We start from the raw sequence: 23085 nt of genomic DNA on the forward strand, positions 1-23085 counted from the left end.
CCTACTCATCGACTGGCCTGCCTATCTAATGCCTTTTAATTTTGTGATTAAACCCAACGCAGTCAAGTTGGCATTCTTCATCCTCTGGCTTGGGTAAAGATTGTCATATATGTACCGTATACTCTGGTTTCCCAAGATCCCGGTCGAAACCTTCACAGGAAAGACGATGGAATATACGAAAGAGACGATACTTAACTTGGGACACTTATTATTTATATTATATTATCACCTATCTCGGTATCGAGTAATCATACGACCGTATATCGCATACTATACCACATCCACACACATCCACCACACCAGAATACCACATCAACATCATACAAAACCCTTCTTTGGATTTCTTTTTCCCCCCCTTGTATCCTTTAGGGATATTCATCAGATTCCCACTTTCCCATTTCTGTGCCCCACCAATATTTCCAACATTTTTTTTTGGATTTTGAACCCTTCCCCTTCCTTGAACCCTTTTTGATTTGACCCTTCATTATTCATCCCTAGTCATCCCTAGTCATCTCTTAATCCCAGTTTCCACTCCCATTTATCCACATTAAAATTTAAAGAAAAAAAATAAAAAGAAACTAAAGCAAAAAAAAAAAAATAATTCATCAACTGCTCAGGCACATTTGACTCTAAGGAAAGGGACCCATGTGTAATACGTCCCAAAGCCAAATCCCATATCTTTCTTAAGAATCCCATCTTATCAATGACCCAACCATCCCCTCACCTCTTTATATTCCGAAATATATATCTCTTCTCTTAAATTCATTCAATTCAGATCCAAAAGAAATCAAAGTCGACGCAAGATCTCTGAATTCTTTGCTTACGATATTAAAGATATCCTTCCTATCAACACCCACCCTACCTACCATCAGAACATTATCTCGACTTTTCGTCACCTCACTACCGTCAAACTTATCAACGGAACAATTCCATTATCGCTGATAGTCACGACCTCGCTACATCGCTATCTATCTCTCCACCTCCTTCATCAGACTTCGATTCTACTCAGACTATTGAAGACTTCTTACTATCAACCTACTTCGAAATAGATATATTGACTCAATTCTATATCTGTACCCGTCCATCCATCAATCAATCATATTTATATGCTTGTAATTGAGAATTTAAAACTCATCAATTCAACTCAACACACCCACTATCGATATCCTCTTCCCTCCCACTTTCACATGTACTCGAGATTATCTACTTCAAATTCGAATATCATTGTTCAATAAAGTAGCTTCAATCTTTAATCTTCTCTAATAATAAATAGTCGAATTACCGCAATTCTTCTCAAAATTACTAATACGCATTCCAATTCAATTCGCATTCCACCGGATCCATCACAATGTCTTCCACAAGAAGACCTAGTATGAAGGGTAGAGATTCCTCGGGCCGCGAAGTTTCCTTGTTAAATTCCTCCACGACGGAGATATCTCCATCTCCTGTATCACAATCCCAATCACAATTACCACAATTACCATTCAGACAACCTTCATACGATTCATATGGATCGCAAAGATTCTCTCAAAAATCTTACCCACCAAGCTCTCCACACATGGTGCGAACGAATTCCAATGCTTCAATTACCAGTCTTACATCGGTACCAAGTTTATTACGCTCGGATTCTTACGATTCATATGAAGCTCGATCACCACTCACCCCAACCTTTACCCCAAACGCTCATGGAAGAAATCATTCGTTCACCGAGCAATATGGAAAGGAAACTCCATTTTATGAGCGTAGTTCCATGGACGAATATCGTCCTTACTCCACACAAAAACCTTATCAATCAGCAAACGTACAACAATATTCCGAAGAACAATATTATCATGAAGATTCTTATTCGGGAGTTACTGAACGTGGACCTGGAAAACGTTACTCATGTCGATACAAGGAGCTTCACAACTGCAATAAAACCTTCACTACCTCCGGTCATGCATCTCGGCATGCTAAGATTCACACTGCCGAAAAGATGGTGTGCTGCACATTTACTGGATGTATGAAGAAATTCACCCGAGCGGACAACATGAAGCAACATCTTGATACTCATTACAAGGACAAGCCTAGATCTGCATCGAGCAGCGCATCATCGAGTGGTAGATTGAATGGAAAGTCGACACTTACCATGCCTGCCAGAGTACAAAAGAAGGCTTCTCCATCAATCCACAACTTGCAATCTCCAAGACCTAGGATGCCATCTCGAATCTTGACTTCTGAAATCCCTCCATTCGATTTAAGGGATCAACAACAATTTCAACCCCAACAGGATTCTTATTACACTCAAATGGGATCGGGTCCTTCGCCTACCCAAACAGATTTCCAAAGTCTACCTACCAGACCCAAGAGTCCCAATCGTTTGGATATATTAGCTCAAGCAGCATCGGAAGATATGATTTAATTGGTAATTCTTAATATCTTACCAGTTATGAGATATTCAGAACAAACCAGAGTTGTACAGAACCATAACTTTTGCGTTTGGACCACCGATTTCCTCTCCCCGCACCAGTATACGTTTTCAGCATATGCAGGTTATATTACTTTTTTTTTTTTTTTTTTTTTTTTTTTGAATACTGCATGAAATGCTTCTCCACATCTCATCGTATCTCGATTCTTTTGGCAGTTCTTGACTTGAAAACTGTTGTCATTGGATGAAAAGGAAGGAGAGTGGCAAATATATATTGAATGCATTTGAAACTGCATTTGGTTTTGGCGTTTTCTTTCCGTCGGTTAATTTGTATGCCGTGGTGGTACCATTTTTTTTTCGGATGGTCTCGGGCTACATAATTATCCGATTCTTTCGATACTTATCGGGTACTCACTCGGCTTGGGTGATGGATGAGATGGTGATGCAAAAAGTTACTTGACTTTTACTTCTCTTCAAGTATATACCATTTTTCTTTTAGAGGCTGTGTGTGTGTGTGTGTGGTAGGGGTTTCTTTTACAAAGGTTCTTTTTCTTTTAACAGTATATACCATGATGATGCGGGTTCACGATGTTTTTTTTTTGTTTTTGCATGGCTTGGAAGGATAGAGATGAATACGATTCTCTGATTCGGTGGATTGGCTTGGATCTATTCATTGTAAATGATCAGTTGATGGAACGGATGGAATGGAAGTAATTATGTGATTTGTTTGATGTGGGCGGGAAGGAGAATTAAGAGGGAAATTTTTATACCAAGGCTGGATGATCTGGATTGGGAATGGGAATGGGAAATTTTATGGAATGGATGGCTTGGCCGGGGGATTAGGGAAAAATATGATATAAAGGAGTTGAGGTTTTTTATTTTTCATTTGTTTTTTTTTTTTGAGGTCTTTTTTGAGTGGTACTTTTTTGTACCTACCTCACTTACTCGTGGCAATGGTAATGGCAATGGCAATGATACCAGGTTAAACAAGTCTTGCATGTATATGAGCACGAGCTTGTCTTTTTGGGATGGGGAGGGGAGAGGAGGGAAAATTGGATGAGACGAGATGAGATGAGATCAGATGAATAGGATGAGGAATGGGATTGAAAATATTAGCGTTGGGTATTGTGTGTGAGGGGAAGGGAAGTCAGCGAAAGCTAGATATATAGTACTAGTTGTGTTGGTTGTGTAGGTACCAGTGTTGGGTATCAGCGATTATGAGATATACATATAAAAATAAAAATATAAATATAAAAGAACATACTCTTTGATACTTTTTGATATAAGTGAGCAGATTGTGAGGGTCAGTGGGTGTGGGTGTAAATGTGAGTGTAAGTATGAAGTGTGAGTGTTAGTATGAAGTGTGGTTGTGAATGTAGGGGGGGTGGAATGATAAGGGATGGTGAGGGGATGAGGGGATGAGGGTTGGAGGGGAATGGAGGGGAATGGAGGGGAATGGAGGGGAATGGAGGGGAATGGAGGGGAATGGAGGGGAATGGAGGTGAAGAGGTCGGAGAGTGAGGGATTGGAGAGATTGGAGAGATCGAACTATGCAGTATATAATAGAGGTGGTAGTTTTGAGACTATGAAAACAATGAAATGGGAGATAGATTGACTGAGAGGGAGAGGGAGAGGGAGAAGGAAGGGTGAGTTTGCTATAATATGAAGTCATATCATTCACGCCTTCTGATGAATCCTAATTCTGCAGCGAGCGAAACATTCTCGATACTGGGATACCTACCTATACATAACTGGGATATGGATATATACATAATGTCTAGTAGGACTTAGAAAGTGCCCCGCTACATGACTAGTGAGGTTAAAAATGGAATATAGTAGGTACTTGTTTAGTGGTAATTGTTTATTGGTAATTTGTTCTAATAAACAGACTTTACTTTACTTCACTTCAAGCCAGGCAATTGTATCTTAGTTTAAATAGCCTTACTGGCCAATTTAGAGGGTGCAAATCCCCCAGAATTTTAAAGAGTACACGCGTTGCTTCTTTTTAATAGGGCATCACACCTGACAGACACGACGAGTATTTCTGAATTATGAAAGAACTAGCATTGACGACACCAGAAAGAGCAATTATTACCTTCCGTGAGAAACCCTTTATCAGGTAAACCCCTTAACCTTGTTGTGGAGACGAGGAAAGTAGCAAGAATACAAGGAGGCTAATTGTATATACCATTTGTATATAAACTGGAATTAAACGAAAAAGATACGGCCTATAGTTTTGGTTATGGCGAGCAACACAAGAGAAAACTATAGGTGCTAAGAAGGTAACCTCAATACACGATAAGACTACTTTTGAACCCAATGGACTATGTTCAGGCTCAGCAACCCTCAGTGTTTGTTGTACGGCTATGAACAGCATCCGTTGTACGGAATAACTCCAATAGTTTTCTTATAGGAAAGGAAGTAATAAGGGCGGGATGCGGGAAAGTAGTTTTTATTTATCGCGTTGAAGAGAACTGAAACCTGACCACGAACGAGTGAGTCAGAGAAGAAGTGAAAGGCTTTAATCTGTTGAGCAGTCTTTGGCATATTTAAGTCCAGTTTTACTGATAATTCCAAGAGCGAGATGATAGCACGGGAGGTCTAAATATCTTCCTAGTACTTACAAACGATATACAATGCTAGACAAAGAGCATTTCATCACATCACATCTGTCATCTTTCCTCAAGAGGGCGATAATCTTCCGCCACCTCTGTCTTTCTCTTATTCCTCATTCATGTACACTTGTTGAAACTTTCCTCCTCAATCTGACCTTGAATTTTCAATTCGAGTGATCGATCACATAACACATTCACATGTAGAAATTCGATGTTGATATTTTCGGCGGAAGTACTTTAGACCAAGGGTTTCGCAATTATTGTAAATTCTCGTATGAAAAGCTTTCCCGTGGAGAATATACTTCCCAGGCGACTTCTGGAGAGAGTTTCTCGAAAGGAGTAGAATCGCATGAGGAAATTCACAGAGAAGGTCCTTCAAACAAAACCCTTTATGCCATGCCATACTTCAGGATGATCAATGCTTTTGTACGGCAGCACATCAAATTTTCGAGACAGAGAAATTCAAAGAGTCTTTCAACCCTTCCCCCCTCTCCCGCCCATTAAAATTATGCATCTTCCAAAACGTAAGGTCTTTAGCATACCTCGTACGACTGGAAAGTATGCGACTGTAAGATGAGCCAGATGATAAACTATTTCATAGTGGCAGAGTTTAAGAGTATTGAGTTGAACTGTGTCTCGAAAATAGCATGGAAAAATATTTGGCTGGATTTGAAAGTGGTACGAAACTTCAACCACAAACAGCTCAATAACGATATGACTTGACGCAGTGAAAATTATATTTTTGAAAAGCTCTCAATCTGATTTATCTTGTCACTAATTTTCAATGTTTCAACCAATCTTTGACGAGATCTGTACGTGATTGAAACTGTACAGACAGGTCAATGAAGTATTTGGGTGAGGATGTTATGTAAGATCCGTTGATCACATTGGCCAGCTATGTTCCTTAGTCTCAAATATTTCAGATCCCCACATTCCTTAGTCTCAAATATTTGGGATCCATCGATTGCATTGGCTCGCTAAAGCCATTAGTTCGAAATATTTCAGATCCGTTGATCACATTGACTCTCCACATTTCTTAGTTCCAAATATTTGGATCCGTCGCTCACATTGGTCCGCCACAACCCTTAGTTCCAAATATCTGGGATCCGTCGATTTCATTGGCTTTACGACAACACCAAAACAAATATACATGGCCATCAACCACAATGAACAATATCGTTGGTGATGTGCGATAGTAAGCAATTGGATATTTATTGATCCAATCTCAATTGATCCTCCATACGGCCGAATATCTTGTTCATGGTGGATGTTTTAAGAGCAAAATAACTCCACAGAAGAATTGATGAATCATTTACTTATGTTTTTTACCGTTGACTGGAAATGAGTATGAGTCAGTCACTCCTCATTTGCTTATGTTTGATGTACGGTCAAGACCAAGTTTATCATTTCCCTGCAGTATCAACTCTTTCTCCTTTTTCGTGGCATCGTTATTCCGATAATTTGGATATGAAATGAAAGTTCCTCATCATCTACCATACCTGTTGTGCATCGATTTCATCGGTTGGTTAGGAAGTAGAAAAGGTTCTTGGAATCTATCCCCGATTACAGAAATATGAGAGGAGGAATGATTATCAAATAATTCTCCAACGTGGAAGAGAAATGAGAAGAGTTTGGGGAAGTATATCAAGTCATAATCACATTGATCACTTTTCATTTCCATTCAAAACTTCATGATTTGAGAGTAATGTGTGATTAATTACAGATCTATTAAAGTATGGTCGCAGTTTTGAATGTTGTTGTGTTTGTGGTTGTGGTACGAGTGATATTGATTTAAAAGGACAACAGTTGATTGCAATTCCGACTGTCTCGATCTGTTTGAAGTTTATGGGCGTAGGATTATGTATGAATCACTCACACAATAAATTCCTACTTCTCTCTCACTTTTGATATCTTCCAACTCTTCTTCTCTAAACCCACCAAGATCTCTATATTAATATGAAGGAATAGCGAAGGTAAAAGCATGGAGAGGGAGTCAATTCTTATGTTATTCAAACCCGTTTTGAATCATAATGGCAACTTCATGATCCAACTCAACTCAACATAAAAAATTGACGGGATTCACTCAATCGATATAATCTCAATATGATCTCAAACTTATCCCTCTCATCCCCTATTATTCCCTCCCCCTTTTCATCTTTTTCCTTTTCCTCTTTTTATCTCTTCCACTCCTTGTCTTTCCTTTCCGCTTTCTCTTTCCTCTTTTCCCTCTATTTCACTCACCATTTCCATCTCACTTTTTCTTTCCCATTTCCCACTCCAACTCTCTTCCTCTCATCCTACCATTATCTCTTCCCCTTTTCTCCTTTACCCTTCTTCTCCTTTACCCTTCTTCTCCTTTACCCTTCTTCTCCTTTACCCTTCTTCTCCTTTACCCTTCTTCTCCTTTACCCTTCTTCTCCTTTACCCTTCTTCTCCTTTACCCTTCTTCTCCTTTACCCTTTCCTTTCTTCCCTTACAAACATCTCTTATTTAAGCTCATCTCGAAATAGCCTTCCCGATCACATTTAAGATATCATTATCTTCCGAAATACGAGCTCACTTCGGAACTTTTCCCAACAGGTATGGTGGGAGTAGTGATTGTGTTTGTGATAGCTTTGGAAGTTTGGAAGTACTCGTGGTAGTTGTGGAAATACTCACAATTGCTCTAAAAGTATTCACAATAGCTGTGGAAATACTCGCGGTAATTGTGGAAATAAACTGGTCGATTGACTAGTGCAATAATCCAAGAGCTGGTTGCTACGAACAAGACTAATGCTATTTCCACCCCGTTTCCCCTTTCACTTCTTATCCCTCTTTCTATTATTACACATTCTATCACCGCTTCTCATTTATTTTCCCTCTTCCCTTTCCCTTTCCCTCGTTCCACCTTCCATTTCCACCTCACTTCTCCCTTCCCATCTTCTCTTATCCAGTATATTCTCTTACCAAATCCCAAATCCCTTTTCTTTTGTGAACAAAGTTCCAGGTATACAAATTCGGTATTGCCATTAATAAATCTGGTGCAATAAATGAGAGAAGAAAGAGATAGAAGAAGAAATGATGATTTCGTTTTTGTAATACCCCTTCGATTTGAATTCGTTAATCAAATAATAACGTAATTTATCAGCATATGGGCCATATCAGCATGTGGGCCACTTGAAAACACACCAAAATCAACCCTTTTTCAATATTCTTATTTTAATAGTTAATCATTATTTTGAAGAAAAAAAAAGAATAAAAGATAATAACAGAAAACAAGCTTTTTATGAATCTAATATTTATATAAAAATTCCTATTATTTTATAAAGAAAATAGAAATTGTCACGATTTTCGTTACAAAAATATTATTTCTATAATAACTATTATAATAATTTCATTTTCCAATAAATGTTTCAAATTTTATAATATTTATATAATTAAATTTTCAAAATTTCAAACTTTATAAATTATATTATTAAATAAAGAAAGTGCACGGTTACGCATAGACGAATTTTGTATGCAAAAAGGGGTGGCTATCACGGGGGCAGGCGGGCGGGATAGGGTTCTAGTAACTTTACCCTAATCTGGCAAAGTTATACTGATTCGGGTAATAGGTTCAGATTGAGGATTAAGACGTAGCTCAAAGAGCTACAATACAGGATCTTCTGAGTTGAAGATATACGGAATTTTCACAGCGAGCTAGCCCGATCGGGCCCTAGCTCGCTTGCGCTCCGGTGTGAGCGCTCCTTTCGGTCCTCTCCGATAGGACTAGCATATCACGTGAGCTCACACCGTGACATTACCCCCCTCCTAAGGGTCGAGCTCCGTCGAGGCGGCACGTCACGGTTTACAATCTACAGGCAGGCGGGGCCCGGTCAAGCGGGACCGGGTTTGTCAGGGTATCTACGGTGGAAGTTGCGGATCAGTTCTTGTGCGTCTTCCAGGTAGCTCGCAGGTTCTTCGGTCGGCGTATCGTAGCCGACCCAACGGACAGTGTATTTCAGGCGAGGTCCTCCACGACCTCTTCTTTCCCAGCGGGAGTTCAGGATTTCGGCAACCTCAAAACGCTCGAGGCCGTCTACTTCTACAGGGGGTGGTGGCGGATTACGCTGCCCAGGAACAGGATCATCGTGTGCAGGATATAGCAGGTTGACATGGAAAACAGGATGAATCTTCATCGAGGCCGGGAGCTCCAGTTTATAGGCATAGGGGCCTACCGGATTCAAGATTTTGAAGGGCCCGAGGTTCTTCCAATCGAGCTTCTTTTGTGGGCGCAGGGTCTTGATATTTCTGGCGTTCAGCCAGACCAGGTCGCCGGGCAGGTATCTACGGGCAGGGGAACGGTGGGCGTCGGCATTCTTCGAATATCGAGCTTGACTAGCGGTCAGTTCGGTCTGTAAGTGCGAGGAGATGGTTTCCATTTTAGCAACGAATTCTTCGGCGTCTCGCACGGCAGGACGGTTACTCTGGGACGGTGCGGGCTCGAAGCCCAGGCGGGGGGTGGAACCCGTAGTTCGAGAAGACGGGGTCATCCGGGTGCTTTCGGACCAGGCGTTGTTGATGGAGAATTCGGCAAGTGGGAGCCACTCTGCCCAATCATCCTGTAGATATGCTACGTACGATCGGAGGTACTGCTCTAGCATCGCATTAGCCCTCTCGGTTTGTCCATCAGTTTCGGGGTGGTAAGCGGTCGAGAGCTTGGCGGCTACGCCCAAGCGCTTGCAGATATGTTTCCAGAATTCAGAGACAAATTGAGCTCCACGATCAGATATAATGGACAAGGGTAAGCCGTGGAGCTTCCAGATATTTTTCCGGAACAGGCGGGCGACCTCTTCGGAGTTGCAGGTACCATAGCAGGGCAAGAAATGTTTCATTTTTGTCAATCGGTCGACTACTACCATGATAGCATCGAAACCGGTACTTTCGGGCAGGTGTGTAATGAAATCTATCGAGATATCTTGCCAAGCTCTCTGCGGGATCGGGAGCGGGCGGAGAACTCCCTCCTGGCCTCTACGATTCGGGGCAGCGCGGTGGCAACTATGGCAGTTACGGACCCACTGCGTAACATAATCGTAGTATCCAGGCCAGTAGTAGTTTCGGGACAGTAATTCGAAGGTTCGGGTACGGTGCGGGTGACCGGCGGCGGGGCGATTCGTGGTACAGGCGGAGCAGATAGGTTTTCAGGGGTCGTGGTCGGGAACGTATAGTTTCCCTCGGTAATACAGCAGGTTGTTGTTTTCGGTACACTCGGCAAGAGTGATTTTCGGGTGTTTCGGGGATCCCTCTCGTAGGGATTTCAGGACAGATTCGGGTACAGGGTCGGCTTGGTAGCCTTCGTGGAACAGGGTAAGCAGGTCGGCAGGAAGGTTTAGAAGGGTTTCTGAGTCTTCTAGTCGTATCGCGGGGTCGGGTACAGATATAGCAAGTGGAATTGCAGGCTCTATAACTTTGCCATTTTCTGGCAAAGTTACGGTGTCGTCGGAATCTAAATGGTCGGTGGTGTCGGTAGGATCGGGGTTTCTCTGGCTGCGGGTGGTTACAGCGAAGCGTACTTTCTTGGCAATCTTGGGTTCGGTTAGAGTAACAGCGGCGGGAAACAGGTCGGGATCCAGGTTCTCTCGTTTCAGGATAGTACGGCTTTGGTGCAGGAGGCGTTCATCCCCCTCCTTAGGGAGATCTTCTGACCTCCTGGTCAGCGCGTCGGGTTTGGCACCTAGCTTCCCGGGGCGATAGGTGATTCGGAAATTAAATCGAGACAGAAATTCGGACCAGCGGGCTTGACGACGGTTCAGTAGCTTTGTAGTGGTGAAATACTCCAGATTTCGGTGGTCGGTGATGACTTGAATTGGGGAGGCGGCGCCTTCCAGCTCCGGGCGCCACTCTTCGAAACAGCGAATGATAGCTAACAGTTCTTTGTCGTAAATCTCGTAGTTACATTCAGCTGCCGAATGTTTTTTAGAGAAAAACGCAACAGGTCTCAGTACTCCCTCATCGTCGTATTGGGAGAGTACTCCAGCAGATACATAGTCGGAGGCATCAGTTTCTAAGATGACTTCCTTTTCCCAATCGAAGGAAGCCAGGACAGGGGCTTCGATGAACGCTCGCTTCAATCGGTCGAACGCTTTTTGACAGGCAGGGCTCCACAGGAACGGGACATTCTTTCTGGTCAGGTCTACCATCGGGCTGATAATCTTCGAGAAATCTCTAATAAATCGTCGATAGAAGTTCGCAAACCCGATGAACGCTTGGACGTCAGTTACAGTAGCAGGCGGTTTCCAATCCATGATGGTTCTGATTTTCTCTGGGTCCATTCGGATACCATCCCTTCCTACAATAAGGCCTAGGAACTTGGTTTCGGATTTCAGGAATTCGCACTTTTCGAATTTAGCGAACAAACCGGCTTCCCGCAGTGCTTGCAGGACCTTCTGGACATGACGGACGTGTTCCTCTCGGGTTCGGCTGTATATCAGAATGTCATCCAGGTAAGCGGTGCAAAATACGTCCAAGTATCCTCGCAGGGAATCGTTGATAAACCTCTGAAAGGTTGCGGGTGCTCCTGTCAGCCCGAACGGCATAACCAGGGATTCAAACAGTCCAAATCGGGTACGGAACGCGGTCAGATACTCCTGCCCTTCTTTCACTCTTATATTGTTGAAGGCAGAGATGATATCAATCTTACTGAAATACTTCATTCCCTTCAGGTTGTTTAGAGATTCCTTTGTTAACGGCAAAGGGTATCGGTCCTTGACCGAAAGGTTGTTCAGAGCGCGGTAATCTACACAAAACCGGAGGCCTCCATCGGCCTTCTTGACAAACAGAACAGGGGAAGCGGCAGGGGAAGAGCTCGGCCGGATGAACCCTTTTCTAAGATTCTCTTCCAGCCATTCTTTCAGGGCTTCTAATTCGGGGCGGGACATGGAGTACAAGGCGCCGAAAGGAGGAACAGCTCCTTCTTTGAGACGGATCTCATGGTCGTACGGTCGATGAGGGGGTAGCTTCTCTGCGTTCTTTGGGGAGAAGACATCTTTCCAATTTCGGAACTCGGGTAATAGGTCTTTGGGGTCGAATACCTTCTTCTTCTTATTTAGAATATCATCGATTTGTTCGATCGATATCTGGAACATTTCATATTTCCGGCGGGCGTAAGCCGAACAGGCTCTCAGGGAGATCGCGGCTATATCCTTATTCTTTAACCCTTCGGGGCGGGCAGGCAGGTGTACAGGTCGGGCTTTTGGAGGAACATCTGGCAGAGCTTTTATGCGGGACGGGCGGGACGGAGTGTTACAAAATTCGTAGCAAAACGAGCTATCGAACTGGAACGAGTTTGTCGCGAAGTCGACACGGGGGTTGTGTTTCTTAAGCCAAGCTATCCCCAGCACAATAGGATAGTGGGCTAGCTCGGTTACATACAAAACGATCTTCTTCTCGATATGATCGTTGATTCTGAGTCCTACTCGGATGTAGGAGGTAACTCGATTGTCGGGCAGGGTGTTTCCATCGAATCCTATGACTTCGAACGCCGTAGACAGTTGGTGTACTGGTATTTTCTGGGAAGACACCCAGCTTCGATCTGCGAAGGCAATTCCTTCGCATCCGCTATCGACCATAGCGTATGTCGGGAGGGTGTCTTTTTCCAAGAGCAGGGTGACGGGTAGAATCATCAGATCCGCACGATTGTTTAGTTCATCTTCCAAAGGAAGGCCATGAGTAGCAGCAGTAGATAAGCGGAGGGTACGCGGAGGATCGTCCTGATCGCGGTTTAGGTCAGGCGTATCCCGTTTCCCGAATTGACTGAGCTGGTCGGCGAGCGGGGAGGAGAGCGAGGTGGGGAACGGATAGGGACTCGGCCCCTCGGAGGACTGTTCGGTACAGGGCTGGTTCTCGTAGGGCTGGTTGTAGTAGTGGTAACTCGGAGTTGAACAGGACGGGTATCGGGGTGCGGGCAGTCTCGTATCAGGTGGCTGGCAGAGCCGCAGCGATAGCATTCGCCGCGTTCCCGCCGCGAACCCAGGTTCCTAGCGGTGTATTCCTTTTTTCCTAAGCTCAGGTCCATTGGGTCTCCAGGAGTAGACTTCGGGCTAGCGAGTCGTAGAGGCGGAGCAGCGATTATTCTCCGGGGTGAAGTTTCGGAAGCGACAGGACGAATACGGTGGACTTGTTGTTGGTGTTGACGGAATCGGTTATCGAGTTGTTGTAGGTGGTTAGCGTATTGACGAAATTCACGGGTCGGAGCGGGGTTATGCAACAGCATGTCTTGTAGTTCGCGAGAGATTCCTTGAAATAGGAGCGGGGTTAGAGCATCATCAGGCATCTCTCCTTCTAGGGCGAGTCTCTGGAATTCCGCGAAGAAGGTGCTAAAATCGAGGTGTCTTTGCTTCAGTACATATAGTTTATTCTGTGCGTTTTGTGTTCGATCAGGATCCCCAAAGGCGTTTTCGAGATATTCGAGGAGTGCGGTATAGTCGGTGAACTGAGGAATTCCACGGGAGATCTTAGGTAGTATAAGCTCGTATGCCTTTCCAGTAAGTCTTCCAGCAGTGTAAGTCAAGCGGGCAGAAGTCGTCGGGAATCTATCATTATTCGCATTCAATTTTCCATGTATCTGTTGAACGAATCTACGCAGGTCGGAGCGGGTGCCATCAAACTCTTTCGGATCGGGGATGCGCTCACTCAATCGAGTGGTCGGAGCAGGTACAGTGGGTTCAGGGACAGAGTCAGCGGGAGTTTCGGGAGATACGGTTTCCAAACGAGCAGGTATAGTAGGCGTGGATTCGGCAAGGCGATCGAGTAGACGGGCGTTTTGAGTAGCAACCTGCTCGTGCAGAGCGGCTTGAATACGTTCGCGGACTAGGGATTCGGAAATTTCGCGTTCGAGCGATCTGTTGGTCTCCTCCAGCTCGGCATAATACGCAGATGCCGACTGGAGGTATTGGTACCAAACCTGGGGGTCCTCCGATACAGAAGCGCCAAATTCTGAGGAGTCCCCAGGCCGGCCAGGCGGGGTGCGGAGCAGTCATCGCGAAAGCGATATTTTAATGGGTAGGAGCTACGTAGTATCACGGGGGCAGGCGGGCGGGATAGGGTTCTAGTAACTTTACCTAATCTGGCAAAGTTATACTGATTCGGGTAATAGGTTCAGATTGAGGATTAAGACGTAGCTCAAGAGCTACAATACAGGATCTTCTGAGTTGAAGATATACGGAATTTTCACAGCGAGCTAGCCCGATCGGGCCCTAGCTCGCTTGCGCTCCGGTGTGAGCGCTCCTTTCGGTCCTCTCCGATAGGACTAGCATATCACGTGAGCTCACACCGTGACAGTGGCCCATATAATGATATGGCCCACATGCTGATAAACTACGTTACAGTTAAACATAAATTGATGTTAGTCACCTAATCATATACACTTAATAGTTTAACTATGTTCTTCTACCTTTCGCCTCGATCCCGCATCCAACTGTTGTCCTCTCATTCATTCTCCAGAAATGGTGGAATAGAAATCAAAAAGCAAACTTATAAAGAACATAAATTCGTACCCGCATACTCACACAAACTTGGATTTAAGTACTTGAGCCACATAGATATTCTCCAACACCCAGTCTTATAAGAGGATTTGGTATATTTATAATTTCAAAATAGGAATACTATAGAAAAGGAAAGATCAGAGAAAAGATTTATGGCAGGAATGAGGATGAGAAAATGGAGGTTATAAGATTTTCACATGGTATATTGCTTATTCCCATTGCCGGGTTTGGAAGATGTGGAATTTGTTGTCCATCTAGATAATTGAACAGAGAAGGGGGAAAAATACAAAAGAGTGCCCTCGTGTTTGTTGTTTGTTACACCTACTACTAAACATCTCTTTACAGTTACTACCTCCCCTTTCATTCCCGTCTTTACAATCATTACTTCATCTATCTTGTGAAACTCTATAATAATACTAAATCACTTATTAATATCTTACCAATTAAGAGATACTTTGATGAATAATATATGTATAATATGATTTTAGATTATGAAATTATATTATCATATAGTTATATAACAATATCTTTTATCAAATTGATTTACAATGGAATAGAATGGTATAGAAGTATATGGAAAACTGTTGATAAAACAGATCAAATTGATTAGTATACTTTCTTTTTATGATACAATACGGTTCTATAAGATACGTCTTAAATCGATCTTATTTATAAGCATAAAAACTACTGGAATTTCATTATAAACTATATAAACCTAGATTTATCTTTCGATTTGGTCATCAAAACAACAAGCTGGACTGCTCATGCGGCAGCGCTAAGGAACCATATCACTTCTTTAAATGCACTATAAACAATCTAAAGCGTTCAGACTGGCCCCTTGCCCCTATAGAAATACAATCTAACAAGCAGGTAATCATATATATCAAGAAACTCTTACACACATCTAACAAACTCACTTAGCTAATCATCAACTCAGAGTTTTACACTCAGATCTGTCCTAACTACTAAAAGACCCTTAGAAAGCAACAATCTTTTCAACAAAGCTTACTGCCCACCCCTTATAAACTCATCACTCAACTGATCACTCGAATACACTACACCTCTAAAAATCGCAAACCCAATATATAACACAAAAGCCTTGCTGCTTGGCTAAACAAATAGTAACCTACTCTCACTTCTTCTCCTCTACCATAAGGATCGAAGCCCACAACGAGCCTATCCACCTGGGAACCAAGCTCTGCCTCAACAACAACCCGGATCAGATATTCCCTTCTGGAAACAGAAGCGGATCGCATCCACAGAGGAGCGAATAGCTCTTGGTATTGAAGTTAAATTGCTAAATTCGGTCGCAACGATCACGCCGCTCAAATAGTTCCTTATCTTAGCACATCTAAATACCCTTAGGGAAGTCCAAAACAGACGTTTAATTAATATAAATAAATAAATAAATAAATAATATATAAACCTAGGATTTCTTCAAAGAAAACCTAGGAAAAAGCAAGCAATTTCATTTCAATTCAGCCCAGCTCTTCTAAATTGACTTCAATTCAACTCATATATCATATATTCGATTCGTCCCTAAGCTTAAATTGACTAGATCTTACACTATTTTATAATATCTCTTATTATAAAAGCCAACTTCCAAGATACCTCTAGACCTGCCCTCAATATATCCTTAACCCCCCGCCCCTCCCCCCCCCCAAATGAAAAGCAGCATACACCCGGCGAGGCTGTCTTCAATATTTTACCTTAAATAACAATAGATCAAAGTCTAAACCCACACATTTAATATACTACTTGACGCAAATATAGTCACTTTGGTACATACAAGTCGAGTGAGGTCAAGTCTAGTTCAATAAGAGATCCGGTACTAATTGTAGGAACTATGAATATTCAAGGAAATAATTCTTTAAAGTCACTCTCAAAGACGAAGGCTGGCTTAGGGGCTATCTCGAGAATTTGGGGTTGGAAAGGAGGGAGATCTAGTAATATAGTATGTTAGTGGTTAGAAGGTAATAACCGAGTAGTTTAAAGAATTAACATGGTGTGATCTGATAGAGTTTAAGAATGCAGAGCTATGATATGAACTTGGCAGGTATTGAAGTGATAATGGGGATACAAAGAGGAGATCGAAGACACCACGATTACACCGTACCCAGACTTTCTATAAAAATTCTCGGCACGATGAATTTATTGCAGACTCTAGATCATTTCTCTATGGGTAACAAGCAAAGTGTCTAGCACGCACAATTAATAAAGCGGAAACCGAGAAATAAGATAACAGTTACTGGACGAGTGTCCATATTGCGGATGAGGAGAGAAGATTGCATCAACTTGGTCTTCATGATAAAGTCGTCGTCTGGACTAGTTTCGGGGAAGTTTAAGTAATGTAGGCAAACTAAGTTGATACACGAAACGATTCAATATCTCAATATGAAAATGAATTGAATCGGAAGATTAAAATTAGGAGACCTCATTAGTTTCCTCTGGTAGAAGTGCTGCTAGCCATGTGATTACCCGTGTTGCAATGTTGCGGAATTGCTAAATACACGCGGATGGGAATGTGTAAACTCGAGAGGATGTAAGATGACCAAGTTGGTCTCGATGGTATTCAGATTATTCCAGAGACAACCACCGTATGTGTGGGATGGTACTGAGTCGTCACAATTATTATTGTTGAGGAAAAAAGCCCTTTTGGCGAATATATGTTTGTGAGCTTCGATTAATCAACGGATTTGATATCCGTTTCACCCGGAGCAGGTAGCAAAGCCTATATCCCAAGCCTAACTAGGTGGTTTGAATTTTGGGATTAGATATTTACAGGGTTAACAGTCTCAATAACATTGACCGCGCCCTCCAATCTAGACATTGATGATGAAAAGACAAACATGGCAAACATATTATCAAAGCAATGATTGATATAATTAGAGGATTCATTGAGATTTGAAATGATCTATGTACATAATATAAACTTTCATTTTATTCTCATAAACTCCTAGCTGTTCATGTATTCAATTTATTTCCAAGTTGTTGTGCGGGGTAATGATGCTTCCTCATATTTCTTTGATACAATATCCCCTTGTGGTAGGGTTAGCATCGACAGACCTAGAATTAATAGGTAGAGGTGCAATGACTGGCCCAGAAAGGGATACCAACACGCAAAGTTTTCGATTCTCTACACAGTATGGACAAGCGAATCTGTCTGGTGTTTCAGCTGATGATGGAGCAACAGAAAGAGACAATTGCTTTTTTCCTGACAATAACACACCTGTCAGCGCTCATTTTGGAAATTCTATCCCACCTCCTTTTCGTGTTTGAAGGATGTGAATCCCAATCTTGAATTTCCATTTGAATCTTATCTATCAACTCTGGTAGAACCTGTAACGTTCTAGGTCCTTGATTGACTGTACCACTAATCAAAAACATGCATCTATTATGTGGCTGTATTGATGATTGTCTTGAAGTCGTCATCATCCCGCCTGCTTGTACTGAAATGGGAATGTGTGAAGGAGTTTGAGCCCGAGATGAACTACCAGGTTGTGATGTCATATAGTTACGAGCCTGTTGATCGAGAGCTGCTGGAATTTGCAAAGGTGTTTGAGCTCTAGATAAATGACCGATACCCGGTGTCATAGGGTTTCCAAATTGTTGACTGAAAGTTGGAGGAGGAAGAGAAGGCATTTGAGCTCGAGAAGAATAACCAGGTTGTGGTAGCATAGAATCTACATATTGTCGACCGAAAGCTGGAAGTGGAATATGTGAAGGGGTCTGAGCCCGAGATGAATGACCAGTATTTGGGGGCATGGGACTCTGGAACTGTTGACGGTTAACTCCTTGAGAGGTTCCAAATCGCATGTTCATATCCTGTGGGGACCTAGGAATTCTCGAGGGTTGTCCAAGTCTCGCCGGTTGTGGAGATTGTTCAATAATTGTCAACGGGATGTCCATATTTTGCGGTGGAATTGACAGCTGTTGACCATTTTCTATGCCCAAGTTAACACCATGACCAAGAGTTTCAGAAGTGGAGTTTGGACCAGGGAGAGGGACACCAGAATTGAATCCAGTGAATGTAGAACTAGCTCTCGAGTGTGATAAATCCATCCCAGTATGGTGGCGTGTGGATGATGGCGTAACAGGTATAGAAGTACCAGCCTGAAAACCGTTTTTGGAATTAACTTGCGGTTGGGATTGAGCCCGATCGCTATTGATTGTCCTATCTGTCGATGTAGACCCCATGGGTACTCGGGATTGAAAAGATCGAGATTATGGTGTTGTGTCATTGAAAGAATTAAATTTTAACTTCAAGGCATCTAACTCCGCTGACACTGCATTGAATCTTTTCTGCGTGCTTTCAAGATCGACTTTAGGTACCAAATCTTTGGACGCATTCTCATAGACAGTTCTGACCCTTTGCAAAATTGCTTCATGATCTTCTTGTGTGACTACACTTGCAAGAGATGTTCTATCCTTATTTGCTTCGGTTTTAAGTGTATCAAATTGGGCTTGTAATGTATCCAAGTCGGATCTTGGTACCATTGTAGTCAACTTTGACTTCAAATTAGTGATCTCCGTCTTCAGACCATGATAGTTGAGCTTCTCCATTTCTTCATTCTTCCTCCGAAGTTCACTATTCTGTCTTTGGAATGAGGAATCATTACACAAACTGTGTGCAGTCTTCAGGCTATTCAACTCGTTTTGCAAGTCCTCATTCAATTTCTGAGATGATTTGTATTTCGACTCGAATTGATCTTTTGCTTTGGTGGCCGCAGTCACTTCACAATGAAACCTGACTTCCTTGCAAGCCAGTTCACTTCTCTCATTACTAACTTCATTGACGCGTTTCCGCAATTCTCCAATCTTATTCGTGTAATCAATGATTGATTCACAATACCGGGAAATTTCTTCGTCTCGATGCTTGATTTCCTGCGTTTTAGTTTCCACTTCTGATCTAAGTGATGCTATTTGACGTTGGTGTGCTCTTAAGGTTTCTTCCAATCTACTAAGACGTTCATTGTTTCGTGCTTCTCGAGTCTTCTTTGAAATTTCCTCTTGAGCAATCAAGATATCGAGGTAACTATTTTCTTCGACCAATTCCTTGATTCGATCCTGAAGTGAGTTCATATCTTTGACTTGCCCTTGAAGTGAGTTCACTTGATTTTGGAGTAAATCTACTTGACCTTTTAGAAAACCAGCTCCTTCTGATTTGTTGAAACAATCACCAATAACTTTGTCTTGAGTTGCTTCTAAATTCTCAATTCTCTTTTGAGCAATTTGATAAGCCTTGCGAGTATTCTCAAGGTCCGCAACTGCGCCATCAAGCTTCATTTGGATTTGATTTCCTTTTCTTCTTTCCGTTTCGAATTCTTTCATTCTTTTAACATTTTCCGCTTTCCTATCATTCTCAGCATTGGTTTTGAAAGTTTCGAATGTTTGTTCGAGAGCTCTATATACTCTTCGACTTTTGTAATCTGCAGTTCGAAAGTCACCTAAATGTTTCATTGTAACTCGAAGTTCTCCTTCCAACCTAATTTTTGACTTATTCATTTGAATCTTCTCCTCGTCCCATTTCGCGCGACACTGAGCATATTCTTCGGATATACCTTGTAAAGAGTCTGAATTTTGAACTCGAATCAGAAGTGTATCAATTCTAGCATCTTTCTCTTTGATCAATGCAATCTGCTGTTCGAGTTTAGTAGCGTCTTCATTTTGTCTAACATTTTGCATGTCCAAAATTTTATTGACTTCCTCGAGTTTCTCTTCTTTCTGAACCAAATTAGCTTTTGCCTCTTCAACGGACTTCATGGATTCTTGGTATCTTTCATCTAGATCGTCTCGATCAGCATTCCAACTCATCTCCTTTCACGATGAGATGTTGATAATTTCTCCATATCTTCTTGAAGGGTTCGTATCCTGGTTTCCAGTCCCGGAATCTGAGCCGACTTTGCCTTCTCATTAACCATCTCCTTGGATAAATTGTTCAAGTTCATAGTAAGAAGTTCATTCTTACCCTGTAAAGTTGTCTTTGCTCCCTCAAGTTCGATTTTTTCAAGAAAATTAGACCTTCCTGCATGCATATCAGCGGCTAGAACTGGTCGATTTCTTAAATCATCAATATCCTTTTGTAGTCCCTTTGACTTATTCTCTTCTTCTGATAAACGTGCAGCAAGACCAGATGTGACGGCCTTCTCTCGCTCTAGGTTCAATTTAGATGCTTGAATGGCTTCTTCTAAATCCCTAATTCTCTTTGATTTGTCGTCGACTTCTTTTGTAAAGTTTGATTTTCACCACTTACTCTTTGATAATTTTTTTGGCACTGTTCAGCTAACCTTTTTGATTCTCGTTCAATTTGTTCATGATTAGCCTTGGTAGTTCTCAAATTGTCCCTTTCCTTGGTCATACTTAGGAGATTTGTATTAGTGATAGATAAATCCCTTTTTAAATTATCCTTTCGACTTTCTAAAGCCCCGATTTTTTTGTACAAATCGGAAGTAGTTTTAAGATCAACCTTACCTTCAGTGAGCTTTTCTTTGGCTTTATAATGACTATCCGATAAATCTTTCATAGCATCAGTCAAATTTGTTCCAGTTCGAAGTGCAATTAATTGAGCATTCATCTGATCTAGCTCAACTTTGTAGGTTTCATTCTTACTAGTCAAATCAACAATTTTCCCTTGACTTGTAGAGAGTAATAATTCCATTTGCATCTCCAACTTTGGGGTTACTTGTGAAACGAGATTTCTCATGCTTTCTTGTAATTTCAATGAATCAGGGTCCGTCTTGTCCAAAGTTATCTCCAGCTTCTTGAATTGTTTCTCGAATCCAGCTTCAATGTCCACGAAATCTTTCAACAATTTCTCTTCCTTTTAGAATTCCTGTACAAGTTCAGCATCTTCTTCCGTTAAAACATCCGGTAATCTTTTATTGATATCCTCCAATTTCAGAGTGGCATTTAATGCATTTCGTAAATCGACACTTGACTCGGCTCTAATCGCATCATGAGCAAGCACAGGTGCGATATCTCTTTCAAACTGGTCAGCATTCTTATTTATGTTAGATGCATTGAAAATCTCGAAACTCCTTCTCGAAGACATTGTTTCTTTAAGATTTAAGAAACTCAATAAAGAGCTCTTAAAATGAATAGTTATTTTTCGTTTCGCAAACACAAAACGATGTGGTGCAAGCACCGGGTGAGAAGAACAACAGAAGCGAAGAAAACAATATCGACATATACAAATATGTATCATTTGATCATAGACTAAAGTTGTATGAGTGATCTGGGGAGGAAAAGAAGAGAAGGAGAGAAGGAGAACATACATTTTTTTCATGAAGGGTCAATCACGCTAATTCATGGGGTAATGTATTACGTAACAGAGAAACCCCGCATTATATGTCGAGTATCTCATAAAGATCATGAAAAAATTGTATAAAATACCTAGTAAATATACGTGATTCAAAGTAGCATTTTGATGAAATTGATACACGAGTCCGCAATTACTTTTTGAATGTTGCTTGTCATTTAGATGATAGGTTTTTCTTCCTTGGAGCTTTGCCCTCTACAATATTGAATAACGTAGTTTAACACCGAGTGGCCCATATCACCGAGTGGCCCACTTTCACCTCAATTTATACTTTCAAACTTATATTATTCAATAACAATTGAATCAATTGATTGAAAACTATTAAGAATCTAATAATCTAGGATCTATTATATTATTTTGATAGGTTCTTGTATTATATCCTGTCTTTCCACATTTACTACAATATCAATTAGAAAATACTTCCTCATTAGAATTCCCCTCTTTTTGATACTCATCATATTAAATCTGAATATCAATCTTTTACTAAAATAATATATTAAAAGCCTTTTATTCAATAAGCACTTCTCCTTAATATAATTGAGTTTTTTTCGTATATCGATATTTATTTAATATCTCATTTACTATCCAAAGTATATAAATCTCTATATTTAAAAGTATATTTTCATAAGCTAATCTCTCTATATCTTTAGCTAAAATTAGTATAATCTCAAATATAAATATAGAAAAGTTTGATTAATAATAAGTTATTCGAGATTTAATTAATATTAATTAAGAAAAAGCTTTAGTTGGATTGTATGTCACGGGGTGACACTAAGCCCTTTCTGTTCTGTTCTGTTCTGCTATATATGTGAGAGTAAGGTAGAACTTCCAGTTCTATTTCTTAGTCTTTTGGGCATTTAGCTTAGCGATAAAGTTTCTGAATATTCCCAAAGATAATCCCGTGACATTAGGTAGAACTACCCTTAATTATAAATAGAGCTGTGTGAGGGGCTCACTTATAGTTTACAAGTCTTCATTGATTTGGAAACTAGCATATATAGATCCTATCTGTCTGTCTGAATGCTTGAGGCATTAGAATCCAGAATCCTGAAACCTTCTAATAGGTGATGGTATGGAGACTATACCTTAAGGAGGGGGATGATGTTATGGGGTGATACTAAGTGTCACGGTGTGGATACACGTGACCGATAAGCGATAAGCTAGGCCCTGTTAGGCTAGCTTATAAGTGAAAATTCTGTATATCTTCATGTTGGAAGATTCTATATCATAGTTCTTCGAGCTATA

General features: G+C 41.4%; 2 protein-coding genes across 2 annotated transcripts; one reads left to right on the forward strand and one right to left on the reverse strand.

Annotated features, from left to right (window-relative positions):
• Positions 1-1348: 1348 nt before the first annotated feature.
• EAF02_005036 (uncharacterized protein) lies at positions 1349-2401 on the forward strand (the record flags this gene model as incomplete). The annotated part of the gene is made up of 1 exon (XM_038901084.1): positions 1349-2401. One exon carries the CDS (start codon positions 1349-1351, stop codon positions 2399-2401), a length of 1053 nt encoding a protein of 350 aa, XP_038759596.1.
• A 15135-nt stretch (positions 2402-17536) lies between these two features.
• Positions 17537-21573, reverse strand: EAF02_005037 (uncharacterized protein; the record flags this gene model as incomplete). Its single annotated transcript, XM_038901085.1, has 6 exons — positions 17537-17681; positions 17752-18684; positions 18808-20305; positions 20347-20725; positions 20776-21279; positions 21361-21573. 6 exons carry the CDS (start codon positions 21571-21573, stop codon positions 17537-17539), a joined length of 3672 nt encoding a protein of 1223 aa, XP_038759597.1.
• Between the last annotated feature and the right edge of the window lie 1512 nt (positions 21574-23085).

The sequence above is a fragment of the Botrytis sinoallii genome (genome assembly GCF_014898435.1).
Source record: "Botrytis sinoallii strain Bc 23 chromosome Unknown BSIN_007, whole genome shotgun sequence".
Classification (NCBI taxonomy): domain Eukaryota; kingdom Fungi; phylum Ascomycota; class Leotiomycetes; order Helotiales; family Sclerotiniaceae; genus Botrytis; species Botrytis sinoallii.